We start from the raw sequence: 17,549 nt of genomic DNA, 5'->3' as shown, positions 1-17,549 counted from the left end.
TTACACTATTCAGAATTTAAGTTACACTCGTAAAAGACAAAAGTTACACTCTAAGAATACTAAAATGTCACAAACTTGTCTTAAAATTAAAAAAATCAATATAATATAAGTTAAAATCACTTTTTAGTATAAAATTACACTATTGAGAATTAAAGTTACACTCGTAAAAACAACAGTTACACTCTAAAATTTTTAAAATGCCATAAACTTGACTGTAAGAAAGAAAGGCAATTAATTAGTGAATGTGTAATTAATTAGGCATAGGTACTTTAATTAGGTGGGGTGCGTGCTTTTTGTTTTTAATCTCATCCATCCACCTAGTTTGATCTAATGGCCTCTAAGAGAGAGAGAGAGAGAGAGAGAGAGAGAGAGAGAGAGAGAGAGTTAAGATCAAGTAAGTCCTTATGTAAGTGTGAGTCCATAAGTCCTCTTCCAAGCCATTAGATGAGGAAAATGGATGGTTGAGATGAAAAAAAAATAATTAATTAGCTAATCTAATACTCTATCTCTCTACATTCACTAATCTATCATAATTAAACATAAATTCACTAGATATAATTAATCTTTCCACCAACTTCACTCTCATATCACATAAATCACCCACCCCATCTCTCTAAAACCCAATTAAATCAAAACCCAGTTAAATAAAAAACCTAAATTTTCCTCACTCCCACCACCACCACCCACGCCCACTCGACACCACCACCCGACCTCCATTCTTCCCGGCCCACCACCCGACCTCCCTCCCTTATCTCACCTCCAATACCAAGCCCTACTTCCCACTACCACCACCACATACCCACACCCACCACCACACCGAAACTACCCCACACCAACCCCCACACTAGATCTGCCACCTCCCTCACCACCACTCACGACCCACGTCCCCAACCCCACCCCACACCGAAACCACCGGACACCCATCACCCACCACACGACTGCCTCCCTCCTCTTCAACCCGGCACCAACTCGACACCACTGCCATATCTCCTCTCCAACTCGACACCACCGCCACACCACTCTCCACCGTGGATTTCAGCTGTACAAATACTTGATCCACTGGAATTGTCTCCTGTTTACATGCTCCAGATCTTGTTTTTTCTTTTTGTTTTTTTTTTCTTCAGATTTGTTTGTTTGTTTGTGTGTCTTTTGTGTTTTTTTTTTGGGTTTTCTTTTTGTTTTTTTTTTTTTCGTTTGATTACATTTCCGATTTCAAAATTTTGGTCTTTGTTTTGTGTTGTTTCTTTGTTTTGTGTTTTGTTTTTTTCTTTTTAATACTTTTCAGATTTCGAATTTTTTTTCCTTTGCTTTCTTAATATTTTTTCTTTTTTGTTGTTTTTTTCTTTTTTCCCCTATTTGGGTGTTTGTGATTGTTTATTTTTCTTTATTTTTTTCTGTCAGATCTAGTTCCAAATTCTTGTTTGTGACGGACGCTATTCGTCACAAACAAGAGACGGGGCGAATCGATGCCACATTGTGTAATATGGGCGGGTAGTACATATGGGTGGGGCAAATTTATAATATATAAAATTAGAGTAGCCTTTTGTATAGGGAACATGAGGTACAATGGCATTTAATGCCAAATTGCATGAAATCTTACACCATATCACACTTTACGTCCCAATTATCTTCAGAAATGACATTCCTTCACCTCTTCTTTCACTTTCCTAAACCCTAAATGCCTAATCAATAATTCAAATTTCCATTTTTTTCTTACATTGTTCATGCATTTCTAAAGAAATTTCATTATTATCGTCAAAAATTCATGCAAATTCTCACAATCATAATAATCACATAAATTTTTTCTCACAACACTATGGCTATGGAGGAGAACTCGGAAATGGAGGATGTTAATAATCAACAAATTGTTGATTTTGAGACTGCTCAGGCTGGATCGGATTCTGTTAATGTTGAGACTGCTGATTGTGAATTATTTGATGGTAAAGACGATGATTTTGCGACGATGTTGATGAGCAAAGGTTTGTTTTTTATGTTGTTTTGATTTTGGTGATGATTTTATTGGACGATATGCAATAATGAATCAACAAATTGTTGTATTTTTTTTAGAATTTCATCACATAAATATGCAATGTTTGTGTTCTTCCTTATTTATTTGGACGATTTAGGTTAATTTTTCATATTTTCTTGCTTTTTGTATTTATTAAGTTTTTATTTCATCTGTGTGTTCATGAGATTTTAGGTCAATTTTTTATGTTTGTTCATGTATTTTTTTCATATTTTCTTGCTGTGTGTTTTGGAGTTGTTAGGTCAGCTTTGTAGATGAATATTGGTAGCTGCATAAGCAAACAGCATGGGAGTAAGAATATTAACGTATTTTCCGTTCATGTGATCGGTCAATTTGTTAAGTGTTTGTTCATTAGATGCAGAATGAGCATATTTTTTATGTCAAAGACAGGCTTTTGATGTTGGAGTTGAAGATGATGATTAACTGTGAATAAGCTAACAACAGCTAACCTGAAAGAAACAAAATTTGTTTTCAAAAGATTATGAATTTACTAATTGGTGTCACCATTTTAGGGTTCAGTGTTGCCCTTTTAAACAGAAACGCATTATTTTCTCAAAACGCACTCTTTTGTTTTAACTATTAATCTTTAAACTTAAAATAGCCACATTTTGACTAACGTTGGTCACATTCCGATCTATTGGTAAAATGTGACCCTGATAGTTATGATATGTAAATGTTTTAGTAAGAAACCTGAGAGCAAGTAGTGTGTGCTTACGACTTATAATGGTGACATTCTCACTGAATATGGTTCCTTTCTGATGTACTATTCAAATGTGACCATTATAGTTTTGTTTTGTAGTTGCAGTAGTATGAAATGTGAGAAAACTTTTAAACTTAAAATGGCAACACTATGACTAAAGTTGGTAACATCCGAGTAACTGTTAAAATGTGCCCATGACACTTATGGTATGTAGACGTTTTAGCTATAAATAGTTTACTTAAAATGGTGTCAATATGACTAAAGTTGTTTACATTTTGATATACTGTTAAAATGTCACCAATTTAGTCATGATATGTAGACATTTTAGTAAGAAACTTGTCAGCAAGTTCTGTCTGTTAACAACTTATAATGGTTACATTCTGACTAAATATTTATTCCTTTTGATGTACTATTAAATGTGACCATTATACTTGTGATATGTAGTTGTTTTAGTATGAAATTTGAGATAATTTTTATACTTAAAATGGTGACATTTCACTAAAGTTGGTTAAATTTTGATTTACTGGTTAAATGTGACCATGATCATTATAATATGTAGACATTTTAGTAACAATGTGACAGCATGACATGTGTATTTTGAACTTAAAATGGTGACATTGTTACTGAAAATGGTTACCTTCTGATGTTCTATTCAAATATGACCATTATAGTCGTTATATGTGTTTTGTTTAGTATTAAATTTGACAGCATGGTTTGTGTTAAAAAACATGAAATGGTGACATAATGACTAAAGTTGGTTACATTCTCATATACTGTTAAATGTGACCATGATAGTCTGATATGTAGACATTTTACTAAGAAAGTTGACAACATGTTTTATGTTTTTACAACTTAAAATGGTTACATTCTGACTTAATATGATAACCTTTTTATAAACCATGAAAATGTGACCATTATATTTGGGATATGTTGTTGTTTTTGTCTTAAATGTGACCGCATGTTGCGTGTCAATAATTTATAAATGGTGACATTCTCAGTAAAGTCGTTTACCATTCATTGTTCCCTTGTTAACCATTGCTTAATATATCTTGTCATAGGTACGGATCTATCAGGTTGTTTACTTGGAATAAAAGCTAGAAAATGGGAGCACATCTTCAGCTTGTATAAGAAACATTCGCAACTCAAGGGATTTAGTATCAAGAAATCAACATCTCGTAGGGCTGACGTGAAAGACAGACCGCTGATTGAGAGATACTTTAGATGCTCTTGTGAAGGTGTACATGCGAACGGGTATGAAGTAAGTAGTAGGAATGCAGCAATTACTCGCTGTAAATGCGAAGCCTGTGTTTGGACAAAAGTAAATAATGCTGGATTATGGGAGGTAGTGCAGCACGTCCTCGAACATAATCATCCTTTCACACCCGTCTAGTGGCAGCATCATCATAGGTCGGAGCGCAAAATCACATAAGCGCAGGGTGAGTTAATAAAGGCAATGACCGAAGCGCATGTCTCCTTCAGTCCAATTCAGGGTTGCTGCTGCAGGGGCAGGTGGTGATGCTTTTGTTGCCCACACAAAGCGAGACCATATTAATTATGTTAACATACTGAAGATGAAATCAATTGAAGGTGGTGATGCAGCCACTTTGATCAACCTCATGACTAGTAGGCAAGCAGAGGAGCCAGGGTTCTTTTTCCGTGTTCAGTTTGACGAAAAGGCAGATTAAGTAACCTATTCTAGCGGGATGCGATGATGAGAGATGACTATTTGTTGTACGGAAATGTTACAATATTTGATACAACGTATCGCACCAATAGGTACAATCTCATTTGTGGAGCCTTTGTTGGTATTAACAACCATTGGTCGAATGTCATGTTTGGTTGTGCTTTCCTCTCGAACGAAAAGGAGGAATCATTTGAATGGTTGTTCAATGTTTTCAACGAATCCATGGGCGAGGATGTTCGTCCTGTCTCTATCTTCACTGACCAAGACCAAGCAATAGCAAATGCCATTGAAACGGTATGACGTATTTTTTTACTAATATGGTCACATATTGTCATATGTCACCATGTTTCAGCACAAATGTTATGATCTTTATTAACACTAGCATAAGTTAACATAGTAACATTTCGTTCTATTTTCTCATGTTACCACATCTGCCACAAATCTGACCATCTTAGTTTTAGAAATATATGTTAATAATGGTTACATTTTCCCATATTATCTATATATCACTTCAGTATTGTTAAAATGGGCACATGTATGGCATACAGTGTGTTTGTCACCATATATATTTGCATATATTGTCATTTGTCATCATGTTTCACCACAAATGTTATGATCTTTATTAACACTAGCATATGTTAACATAGTAACATTTTCTCCTATTTTCTCAAGTTACCACAAACTGCCACAAATGTGACCATCTTAGTTATAGAAATATATGTTAATAATGGTTACATTTTCCCATATTATTTATAGATCACTTCAGTATTGTTAAAATGGTCACATGTATGGCATATAGTATGTTTGTCACCATATATATTTGCATATATTGTCATTTGTCACCATGTTTCACCACAAATGTTATGATCTTTATTAACACTAGCAAATGTTATCATAGTAACAGTTCGTCCTATTTTCTCATGTTACCACAATCCGCCAAAAATGTGACCATCTTAGTTTTAGAAATATACGTTAATAATGGTTACATTTTCCCATATTATTTATAGATCAGTTCAGTATTGTTAAAATGGCCACATGTATGGCATACAGTGTGTTTGTCACCATATATATTTGCATATCAGCATGTGTGTCTACTTCCGTTAACGTTAATCTGATGACAGGTTTATCCACAAACCAGACATCGTCTATGTCAGTGGCATATTCAACAAAATGCCATATCTCACTTCGGTAAACTAAAGGGTGATCGTCTGTTCCAGGACCTATTCAACAAATGCCTTCATGGTTGCTATAATGAGACTGAATTTGAGGAGACTTGGCGTAAAATGTTGACAGAATATGGGTTAGTTAACCATTCATGGTTTAAGAGATTATACAAACATCGAGCAAAATGGAGCACTGCTTTGAACAATCAATTCTTTTCAGCCGGGATTTTATCGTCCCAAAGGAGTGAGAGCACAAACCATGCTATGGGCTTCCAAGCTTCTAAGACCACTTCTGTTACTGAATTCTTTCGTATATTTGAAAACACAGTGAAAAGATGGCGGGGTGAGGAAGAGCGTAAAGAATTCAACGGCATAAGATCTTCACCATCTTCTGTGTACCCTCTAGTGGATTTGTTACTACATGCATCTCAGGTTTACACATTGGAGCTGTTTCGAGTGTTTGAGAAAGAATTCGCGCTTGCCATGGGTACTCGTGCTGTCATCCTCCCGATTGATGACCCTGAGGTGTTGTTGTATCGTGTTTACCCTGCTGGCCACGAGGAGGACAACCATCACGTGACGTATGATTATAAGAACAACCTAACAGAATGTACGTGCCGAAACTTCAATGTTAAGGGTATGCTTTGCAGTCACATCATCCGTGTCCTCCACATGCATTCTGTTGTCGAGATACCAGACAGGTACATACTTCGTAGATGGACCAAATTTTCAAAGACAATTGTGTGGGAGAGGTTCCTCCCAAGCGACATACGTAGAATGCCGCTCATGAAGCCATCAATTGGCGTCGCTCAATGTTGACGGCTATGAACTATCTCAATTGGCGTCGCTCAATGTCGTGGATAAGCTGTTTATTAAAGCGAATGACGAGGTGGAATTGTTGCTTTCTAAGCTTAATATTGAGGAAGATGAACCAACCGTTGATGTGCCTGTGCCTCATATTCTTGACCCCGTACGTTGTACGACTAAAGGTCGAAGTCAACGAAAAAAAAGGAACATGGGGACGAGGAAGAAGGCTAAGAAAGGGTCTGAAGTTGGGGCAGGGGAGAGTACTATGTACGTCGTTGTGCCGCGTTTAATATGACATACCATCTACGTTGCAATCTTTATGTGGCTTGTACTAATGTGGACCAAACACTGTTCCAAATGAAATAGGTGAAACATTTTGGGAAGTTTTTGGCTGGAGATGAAGTGTTTTGTTAGACCAGTTAATTTTGTGGGAACACTGTACTCATATAAGCTGTAACATTTATGAAATCAGATTTATATATCTGCGTTCATACATGTTACCATTTTATGACGATACAAAATGGTCACATTTGTAGAACAAGGTGGTGACATTATTACTTCTACTCCCATGTCACCATTTTTATTGTAATTTATGTATTTTCACTTGAAGTTTAGTATGGCTGTTTATTTTGGATAATTTGCGACCTTCGACGTTTGTGTTTCTGTTGAAAACATGGGTTACCCTTATCACATTTGTACAAGAAGGAGGTGACATTATTAGTTATACTCAAATGTCAGCATTTTTTGTTATAAACTTATTTTATTCAAGTTCTTTTGCCACCTTTCACAAGTGGCTTTCTGTTGATAAGTATGAGGGAATTTACCTGTGGATGATACCATTGTATAACAATTGATAATTAACATTTCGTTTCATACAAAAGTTAACATTGTCAGTTAACTTTTAACATGGGAACATTACTGACTATTTATGGTGACATGTATGGAATGTTAATACTTTACTACAACAATGTCACCATGTCTGTACACATAAGATAACAACCGTGCTTTATAAGCTCCTGACATTTACGGTCAACATCAAAATGTTACTACTTTACTACAACAATGTGACCATTTTTGTTCACAGATGTGACAATATTCGCCCAACATAAGGTTGTTACAATAGTAGGAGTGTAAGACAACCTCAAAATGTTACTACAGTACTGGTAATACTAATACCAATTTAGTCTACACATCGGTAGATCATAAGTTGTTAACATAACGAGGACAATACACCAAATCATTTCACAGTACGACGGACCAAAAGTGGTGTCCCAAAATACATCATTATCAACAAGCTGCAAATATCAGCCCCTTCTTCACTTCTTCTTATTACCAGCAGGCTTTGTGGCTGGAACAGGAGCTGCAGAGGCACTGGACGGTCTCTAGCACGAGTGTACCTGAGCTCGTACGAGCGGGTTGGTGCTTGCTTGCCAATGTCATCTATCCCCAAGTCAAACGATGGTGGGAGTACCACGTTTTCCAAAGCCTGGTCCACCTGATCAACCATGGCAATGAATTCAGCACAGAAAGCGGGATCGTTATCCAATTTTTGCGTCAAAGACTCTGCTACTTCTCTCGTCTCTCCAACATTTGTTGTTTGCTTCTGCCGCGACTGCTAAGACAGGGGAGGATCCGATGTCCAATCCGCTACCATTTCACGATGTAAGCGTGATACTAATTGTTGGTTCCTCTTTGACTGGTACCACTTCAGTACACGCTCCTACACATTCACCAATATCGATGATGAGCATATTTAACAAATTTCAATACACTAATATCATGTTAAATACACATACATATAATGTCACCTTTATGCAGAACTTCTTTAAGAATGTAAACATCTTTACTCAAGATGTCACCATAATTAGTCAGAATGTCACCACTTTAATTTCTCAACAAACACCTACAAATCACTCCTATGCTAGTCACATCTCAACTGTCCATAAGAATGTAATATAATGCTTGTTTTATAAACACAGAACATGCTGACAAATATCATACTACAACAACTGCATATCACAACCAACATTGCCACATCTTAACATTATACCATAATGTAACCATCTTATCTCAGAATGTCACCATTTTAAATTTTTTACACACACACACACACCACTTGCTGTCACAATTAATACTACATCACCTACATATCCCAGCTATGATGGTCACATGTTATCAGTCCACGAGAAATTGAGGTTGACAGTTTCAAATTTAAAGATTTAATCAAAATGTATCTGACTTTAGCTCAAATGTCACCACATTCAGTTGTATACACATAACATGCTGATTAAGGGTCGTCCTCATATATCATACAATATTAATTGATTTTCAAGGGAAGAGAATTGCTGGTACTTACGTCGATATATAGACGGCGGAGATCCTCGTCAATAGGGAGGTCATCTGGCAGCGGTAAAGACACAGTCCTACATCCCTGGTCAGCAACAGATGCACTGTTCTCTGCCGGACGAGCTTCTTCTTGCACGGTAGCAGCGGCTTCAGGAACCACAGTTTCAACCGTCTGTCAGTAGAATGACTTTTCCAGATAAAGGGAAACTGGGTATGTCTTCAGATCCCACACCTCTATACCAAGGCCCCTATTGTAATACTATGGTTTTATGAGTCTCTAGGTACTCTATCGAGTGGGCCTTACTCTGTCGAGTAAGGATAGTTTGCAGTTTAAAATAGTTTCTGACCTGTAGGGTACTCGATCGAGTAGCCTTGGTACTCGATCGAGTAGGCGGCACTCGATCGAGTACGTCAGTTACTCGATCGAGTAAGTGTGTTTTACGGGGTTGTTTTGTCGGGTTTTGCTAATAACGCGAGTATAATATAAAAGGTTTCCGTCAGATTCTTTCATCACTTTTATCCTTTCTAAACCTTTCAAAAGAAAAAGGAGTTACGTAGTTCTCTCTCGTTGCGTTGTTGGCAAATCCCCAAGGCTAGGAGTGTCGGATCATCTCGTTCTTTGCATCATAGTGTTCCTTGCGTCAAGGGTAAGATCTACGTACCAATTTCATAGTATTTCGTTAAGTTTCGTTAAACCCTAATTTTGGGATTGGGGGTTTTCTATGTTTATGTTGATGTGGTAGTGATTGTATGATTATGTGTATAGGAGAAGGGTTCGTAGAGGAAAGGTTTTGAGACAGCTGCTAGATCGTCTGATGTTTGTGTTGCATTCCAGGTAGGGTTTCCCTACTCAGTATTAGTCCCATAATGTGTTGTTGGTATGTTGTGGTTGTTGAATATTATCGTATTCGTATTGTGACGGTTGTTGGTTCTGATTGTTGTTGATGGTTGTGATTGTTTGTCTCTGGTTCTCGAGATGCGTTCTCGGCTAAGTGGAGTCACTTGCGGGAGTGGCTTCACGCCCTAGTTTTGCTCTTCGTGGAACCCGCCACGGAAGGGGATGTGCACATTAATGGGACAGGGTTATCGCACGGTATGATGAGCGGGGATTTGGTGGGTACGGCTGCGGTCCTCCATCGGCGGTGGTCGGTCCAAAGGACGATCGGTGATGGAGATTGATTGGAGTGGGTGTGATTGTGTGTGTGACCGTTTGAGTGTGTTGTTTGTTGTGTTGTTGGATTATATAAATTGTGTGATTAGTACTGACCCCGTTTAATTGTTTTAAAAACTGTGGTGATCCATTCGGGGGTAGTGAGCAGTTATTGAGCATGTATGATATGATGCGTATGGGATAGCTGGGATGAGTCATCACGTGGCAATTAGAAGTCTTCCGCTGTGTCAGACGATGTTTTATAGTTTTGATAGTTTTAGCAGTAGACCGTCTGAGAATCTTGTATTTCTTTTATCAGTTTTGTAGTTGGTTTGTAATCACTTTAAACATTATTTACTTTTAAGTATGTTTCGTTATTGTCTTATGATTATCATTGCCTCGGGAAACCGAGATGGTAGCACTTCCATGCCTTAAGTGGTCCTGGTAAGACACTTGGAGTGTGGGGGTGTTACAAAATGGTATCAGAGAGACGATCCTGAAACCTGTAACCAATGAACCTAATGAACATAGGGAGTCAATTAAAATGAACCCGGGGTAAAAGTTGTAGGATCTAATGCAAAGACTTGGGAGACGTCCTAAAGTCGCGAACTCGCCCTACAATTTTGAACCGGTCACCATGGGATATGAGTCGGGATCGCTATGTGTTTATCTTGTGAATTGTGTATCTATATAGTGAGGTGTGACATGAATCAGTGGATGTACGTATGTGGATAATGGGGAATGTGTAGAAAAGATGGTGATGATGTGATTTCGTATGTTGTTGATTGAAAGCATGTTGCATGATAGTTGGTTTACAATGTTGGTTGGAGTTGTTAGAAAAGTGTATGAGAATGATGAGTAATGTGGTGGAAAAAAGGAAGTAGTTCATATGTGATATGATTATACATAATTTTGTTTGTGTAATTTTATATAATGATTTCTTATACATGTCTACTATTGTTCATATGTATATGTTGTAAGAAGAATGTGGTGGAAATGGATGAATTGATTGGAAAAGATGGAGTGGCAATTGCATGAGAATATGAATTTTGTGATTATGAATATGTTTAGGTGACGAATTGCATTTGTAATATTGTTATATTAGTAACATGGAAATAGGATTTGTAATGTATGAGTATGTTTTGTTTACGAAAAGTGATAGAATAAAAGCATGTGGGTAAGTCATGATTGGCAAGTTAAATGAATTATGTGCATGATGAATGTTGTTGCTTTACTTTCGAAAATAGTAACATGTGATTGGGACTACTGGTTTTATGAGTATTGAGTTTTTTTTTTTACCTTGTTGTCGTTTAAGTTGTTTGGAAGTAAAATCAAGTAGTTGTGTTTTTCGATTATAAAGAGGTTGTCTTTAAACTGTTATAACTTGAGATGTATAAATGATTTTAATGTGATTCTAATTGGAGGTGATAGCTTGTTCTTTTACGATTCTAACGATAGGTCACACGCCCAAAAAGACCAAGAAATGAGTGAGTTATGACTGTTTTACGAAAACTGGACAATGCTGAGAATTGCGTAGAGTACTCGATCGAGTAGCCTTGGTACTCGATCGAGTAGGCGGCACTCGATCGAGTACATTAGTTACTCGATCGAGTAGCCCTGGTGACTTGTTTTACGTGCTTCTGACCTTCACCTACTCGATCGAGTAAGTCCCTTACTCGATCGAGTGGCCAGTACTCGATCTAGTGACCCATGATTCGGGTCATATGCTTATCTTTTGAATTCGTTGCATATTATGTTTAATTCAAAGTTGTTATTTTGCTTCTTTATGCATTGTTTTACATGTATGTTGGTCTTGATACGTAAGTTACCCAATCTTATGGGGTGGTGAGTGGCACCTTATGGTGAGTATGAGTTTGGTGGGAGGAGATGAGCTATATGTGGTTGTGGTAGATAGTGGGAAAAGAAAAAGGAAGATCGTTATGGCTTAATTGAGACATAGAGCATGTTTTGTGAGATGAGATGAGTGATATGTTTGTGTGTTGAGTAATGTAAAAGAAAATTAATGTGGGCAAGGGATGATGTGAGTTTATGAAACGAGAGAATGAAAAGATTGAAATGAGGGACGCAAATGGTGGCAACTTGAGATGTGTAAAGAATGACGGAGGGAGGTGGTTAGGAGTCGTGTGGGTTAAGAATATACATAGTGAAAGTTCGTTTTAAAGGGGTTGAGAAGAGTAGTATATAGTGAACTTTGTGGAGACATGTCGCGAGGTGGATTTGTAGACAGTGAGTGAGTTTGGGAGATTTGGTTTATTAAGAGGTGAAACTACTGTGGGATTTCCTTGGACAATTAACGGTATGAAAGGAATTTTGATTTCTAGAGATGTAAAAAGGAGATGCAATTGTGAAACAGTAAACGTTGATTCTATAGATGGATTAGTGGCAAGGGTGATTGATGGCATAATAAGAGAATATTTATGGTAAGAAAGAGTGAGATGATATCGATATGAAATAATGAGATGTGAGTTTTGGAGCAATGAGAAAGTAACCGGAACACTAAAGAGTTAGGTAGAAGTGATAAGGAGTTGAATAGTTAATTGATTTTGTCGAGTGTAAAAGAAAAGAATGAGGAGAGTAAAACTAGGAAAATGTTGACCAGAGTTATGTGACATAAAAGTAAGGAATCGTTGAGATGTATGATACTATCAAGAGTAAGTAAGTTAATGGTTATACAGAAGTTTCGGGACAACATGATTAATCATGAGTTTCGAGGAATTAAGGGAGTATGAAGTTGGTGGAGTATTTGCACGATACGAGATTTTTGGTGGAGAGTTAGATGATGATACAATTAATGATAGTATTGGGAAGAATGTTGAGGTAATTTTGTTGATAGGATTCGATGTTCGTTATTTGGGATGTTAACCAAAGATAGGAAAGAAATCGTGATGTTTAGAGATGAGTGTAAAAGGTTTGATGTCCGGACAGTGGTAGTGTTATGGTTTGTGACTAGTGGTTAAGGGTGATGGTATATTAGAAAGGTAGCAATTCTAAAGAAGTTGATTTTGTAGAGACCAGATTGATATGTATGGTTGTGAGAGAGCATAAGATGTGGTTATATAAGGCGGTTGTTAGTAGTTGAGTATTAATGGTATGGTTACATTTGGCAGGGGGTGATGGATATGCGAATGGGAGAATATGTTATGAGGAGTATACGAGTTAAGCTCGGGTGAGAGGTAACTTTTATCAGGTGGTAACTTACGTGATCAGGACTGACCAGTTGGATGTGATTGCGGGTCTATGATGTGTATAAATGTTTGTGTGAGGTTCTGACCTCACGGGAAGTGGTATGGTGTGATAGTTATAAAGCTGTTATCTGAGTGTTCTGTAATATATGGTGGACACGGTAATTTAATTGAATGATATTCAAAAAAATAATAATTTGATTGATCTGGCATGACTGATTATACTTGTATGTATTCATGATATATGTTATTCCGTGATGTGGTAAGGGGATGATGTTCATGAGGTTATTATCTGTTTAATTCATATAATATGTTGCTTTGTGATTTAGTAAAGTGGATTTGAGTATGTTTTTCTTGTCCGAGAAGTTATGTTGAGTCAGTGCTTATGGGATTGTGTAAGTTGTGATGACTATCGATGTGGTTGTGGTGCCTCAGGTGGTGATCCGGGCACGGTATTTAGTGTTGTGATGCGGGTATTTTCGCACTGCGGTGTGGTTGTTGGTGGCGGTGTTGCGATGCCGTCACCGGTTGTGGTGGAGTAGGCGGGATGATTATGATTCGAGCTTCGAAAGTACATACCAGTTACACATAAATTGTTGTTTTGTTTGATGTTGCTTCCTGTGAGTTTCAGTTTGTACAGATAGACAGTTGTTTTGTTTATTGATGTTTCTTACCAGTTAAGTTTTGGAATGAGGGTAGAGTATGATATGAAAGAGAGTTGTATATGTTTTCGTTGTTGTCATGGTATAGTGACATTCTGTTGATGGGACATAGTTGTGAGAAGTTGTTACAGTAATTTTGATCTTGTTTTAAGATGAGGCATCGGTAGTCATAGTCATGGCAAGTGATTCGTGGAACATGTGTTGTAATGATCTGAAAGCGGCAGGTGGTTCACAATCTTTTGTTAAGATAGTGAGTGCAGGGTATTGGGATTTGGTGTCATGTTAAGTTATGTATGAGTTTTGTGGTAATGAAAGAAAAGAACTTGAGGAGCTAGTGTGAGTGTACGTAACAAGTGTGGATCGTGAGTTATGCTTTTGACGAAGGGAGTTTTATATAGTTTATATAGAGAGGTATGTCATGTTGCGATAATGTGGAAAAGTTGAAGTTTTGGGTTAAGCTAAAGATTTTGAGGTATAGGTTAGGTGGTGTGACGAGTGAATTGAAGTATGAGAATTGTTTAAGTAAGAGAGCCTTGGATATATGCATGGCGAGTGTTTAGAGTATTGGTGGTTATCTATGACATGTGATGGTGATGGGAATAATGAGAAGATATAACTAAGGATATAGTATTAGTGAGTTACGAGGACGTAACATTTATCTTAAGAGGAGTAGGATGCGATAAAAGAGATTTTGATGGTTGTGCATATGGTAGTATATTCGCAGTAGAGTGTTGGTGTAACATAAAGAATGAAGTTGTATATTTTGTGGTTGATGTTGTTAAAAGGCCATGGCCGTGCTTGTAGTAGTGTGATGTTTAGGAGTGTGAGAATATTTCACTAGTGTTGACAGTTGGATGATGAGGTTATGAGTGTGAGTAAACTTCGAGGAGGAAGTTCCTTTTAAGGGTGGTAGAATGTAACATTCCGTTTGATGTCTATGAGTGTCTTAATATTGAATTTGGTAGTGGATGATATTTTATGGAGCTAGCAGCGTTAGAGGATGGTAGTTGGTAGTGTATGAAGTTAGTGTCGGGAGAGTTTATGATGTAGTTGATACGACATCGTGAGCGATGTGGGGAGGTAGGAATAGTTGGTGGAGTTGGTGTTAAGGGTTCATGGTTTCATGTTATATAAGTTGGGGTTTTGGTTTTGAGTTCTTAGTAGCTTTGTTGCGTCTTGACCGAGTTAGTATGTTTGTTTTTATGTATGGGTTGAACTTCGGGGATGAAGTTCTTTTTAAGGAGGGAAGACTATAATACTACGGTTTTATGAGTCTCTGGGTACTCTATCGAGTGGGCCTTACTCTGTCGAGTAAGGGTAGTTTGCAGTTTAAAATAGTTTCTGACCTGTAGGGTACTCGATCGAGTAGCCTTGGTACTCGATCGAGTAGGCGGCACTCGATCGAGTACGTCAGTTACTCGATCGAGTAAGTGTGTTTTACGGGGTTGTTTTGTCGGGTTTTGATAATAACGCGAGTTTAATATAAAAGGTTTCCGTCAGTTTCTTTAATCACTTTTATCCTTTCTAAACCTTTCAAAAGAAAAAGGAGTTACGTAGTTCTCTCTCGTTGCGTTGTTGGCAAATCCCCAAGGCTAGGAGTGTTGGATCATCTCGTTCTTTGCATCATAGTGTTCCTTGCGTCAAGGGTAAGATCTACATACCAATTTTATAGTATTTCGTTAAGTTTCGTTAAACCCTAATTTTGGGATTAGGGGTTTTCTATGTTTATGTTGATGTGGTAGTGATTGTATGATTATGTGTATAGGAGAAGGGTTCGTAGAGGAAAGGTTTTGAGACAGCTGCTAGATCGTCTGATGTTTGTGTTGCATTCCAGGTAGGGTTTCCCTACTCAGTATTAGTCCCATAATGTGTTGTTGGTATGTTGTGGTTGTTGAATATTATCGTATTCGTATTGTGACGGTTGTTGGTTTTGATTGTTGTTGATGGTTGTGATTGTTTGTCTCTGGTTCTCGAGATGCGTTCTCGGCTGAGTGGAGTCACTTGCGGGAGTTGCTTCACGCCTTAGTTTCGCCCTTCGTGGAACCCGCCACGGAAGGGGATGTGCACATTAATGGGACAGGGTTATCGCTCGGTATGATGAGCGGGGATTTGGTGGGTACGGCTGCGGTCCCCCATCGGGTGGCTGGGTCCAAAGTGGACAGTCGGTGATGGAGATTGATTGGAGTGGGTGTGGTTGTGTGTGTGACCGTTTGAGCTGTGTTGTTTGTTGTGTTGTTGGATTATATAAATTGTGTGATTAGTACTGACCCCGTTTAATTGTTTTAAAAACTGTGGTGATCCATTCGGGGGTGGTGAGCAGTTATTGAGCAGGTATGATATGACGCGTATGGGATAGCTGGGATGAGTCATCACGTGGCAGTTAGAAGTCTTCCGTTGTGTCAGACGATATTTTATAGTTTTGATAGTTTTAGCAGTAGACCGTCTGAGAATCTTGTATTTCTTTTATCAGTTTTGTAGTTGGTTTGTAATCACTTTAAACATTATTTACTTTTAAGTATGTTTCTTTATTGTCTTATGATTATCATTGCCTCGGGAAACCGAGATGGTAGCACTTCCATGCCTTAAGTGGTCCTGGTAAGGCACTTGGAATGTGGGGGTGTTACACCTATGGACTGTGTAAGCCTTGCATTCCTCCTTAACTCACTTCTTGAGGTCGCCATAGGTCCAATGCGGTAGCAATGGTATTGTACTTGGTGCAGGTAATCCCCTCCAAATCAGTCGGTGAAAGTAGAGTAACTGAAAGAACATTAGGCATCCCCCAATGCTTTTAGAGTTGTTGCCCTTCCATGACCCCACTGAATAATCAAAACGATCCATAATGTAAGAGCACCAGTCCATCTTCGGGATTCCAGCCACATCCTCGACCGCGCCAATCAACCTCGTGTCAACTCGATTGTGAACGGTTGGGGCCAAGAACGATCCCATTGTGAACAACAGAAACATTCTCTTAAAATCCGGCCCACCGCCTACTAATTGCAGCATCTCATCTCTATCCTTGTCCAACGGTATGTCTTTTTTCGGCAATGCACCGAACCGCTTTCTCCAAGACTGCACTAACTCTTTATCTTTTGTAACCACTGGTACATCCTCCCCATCACACGGCAACATGAACACATCGTAGACATCATGTTTATAGATTGAGAAGTGCACAAACCTATTGAATAACATCAGCCTAGTATGCGTATCATACCGATCTAACAACCAATCTACCATGGTGTGAATAAACTTTGACGCTTTCAACTAAAGAAGCCCTCCGAAGCCGATATCTTCAACGTCTTTTCTCTGAGCTGTTGATAAATGGGTCACGACATAGTGTAGGGAAGCTGGTGACCCATGTCCCTCCACTCCTTTCAATTTCCTATATTCAAAGTAGGAAATTAGCGTTAAAGAAAATAGCTAACATGGTTGCATGAACAGGATTATTCAAATTAGTCTCAATCAAATGGTAACAGATTTTAAAGGACTGTAGACATACGTTCCTTCCTTCTTCGCTCTTTTTTTTTTTTTCACAACCATTTCGCCATCTGTTAACTTTCTCTTTGACCCTTGGCCAACCTCCACGTCTTTCTCTTTGACCCTTTTCTCAACAGCTGCCACTTTCAGATCCCCTACTTGCACAAAAGAAGGGCATATCAGAAATCTGTTACCATTTTAAGAATATCATTTTAACCATTTTAGAATGAATTTTATAACGCAACTTGGTCACATGTTAAGACTAAAAATTATGTCACAATGTTAGCAAGACATGTCACCATGGTAAGATTTATGGACACTCAGACAAAACTAC

The 17,549-nt window shown here is 38.1% G+C and overlaps 1 protein-coding gene across 1 annotated transcript; it reads left to right on the top strand.

Annotated features, from left to right (window-relative positions):
• The first annotated feature begins 4,192 nt into the window (after positions 1-4,192).
• LOC141588563 (protein FAR1-RELATED SEQUENCE 5-like) lies at positions 4,193-6,675 on the top strand. The gene is made up of 4 exons (XM_074409997.1): positions 4,193-4,389; positions 4,503-4,704; positions 5,532-6,274; positions 6,366-6,675. The coding sequence occupies exons 1-4, from the start codon at positions 4,193-4,195 to the stop codon at positions 6,673-6,675; spliced, it is 1,452 nt and encodes a 483-aa protein (XP_074266098.1).
• The last annotated feature ends 10,874 nt before the right edge of the window (positions 6,676-17,549 follow it).

The sequence above is a fragment of the Silene latifolia genome, chromosome 6 (assembly GCF_048544455.1).
Source record: "Silene latifolia isolate original U9 population chromosome 6, ASM4854445v1, whole genome shotgun sequence".
In the NCBI taxonomy this organism is placed as follows: domain Eukaryota; kingdom Viridiplantae; phylum Streptophyta; class Magnoliopsida; order Caryophyllales; family Caryophyllaceae; genus Silene; species Silene latifolia.
The sequence above is the reverse complement of the archived record's forward strand: the minus strand, read 5'-3'. Positions and strand labels throughout refer to the sequence as shown.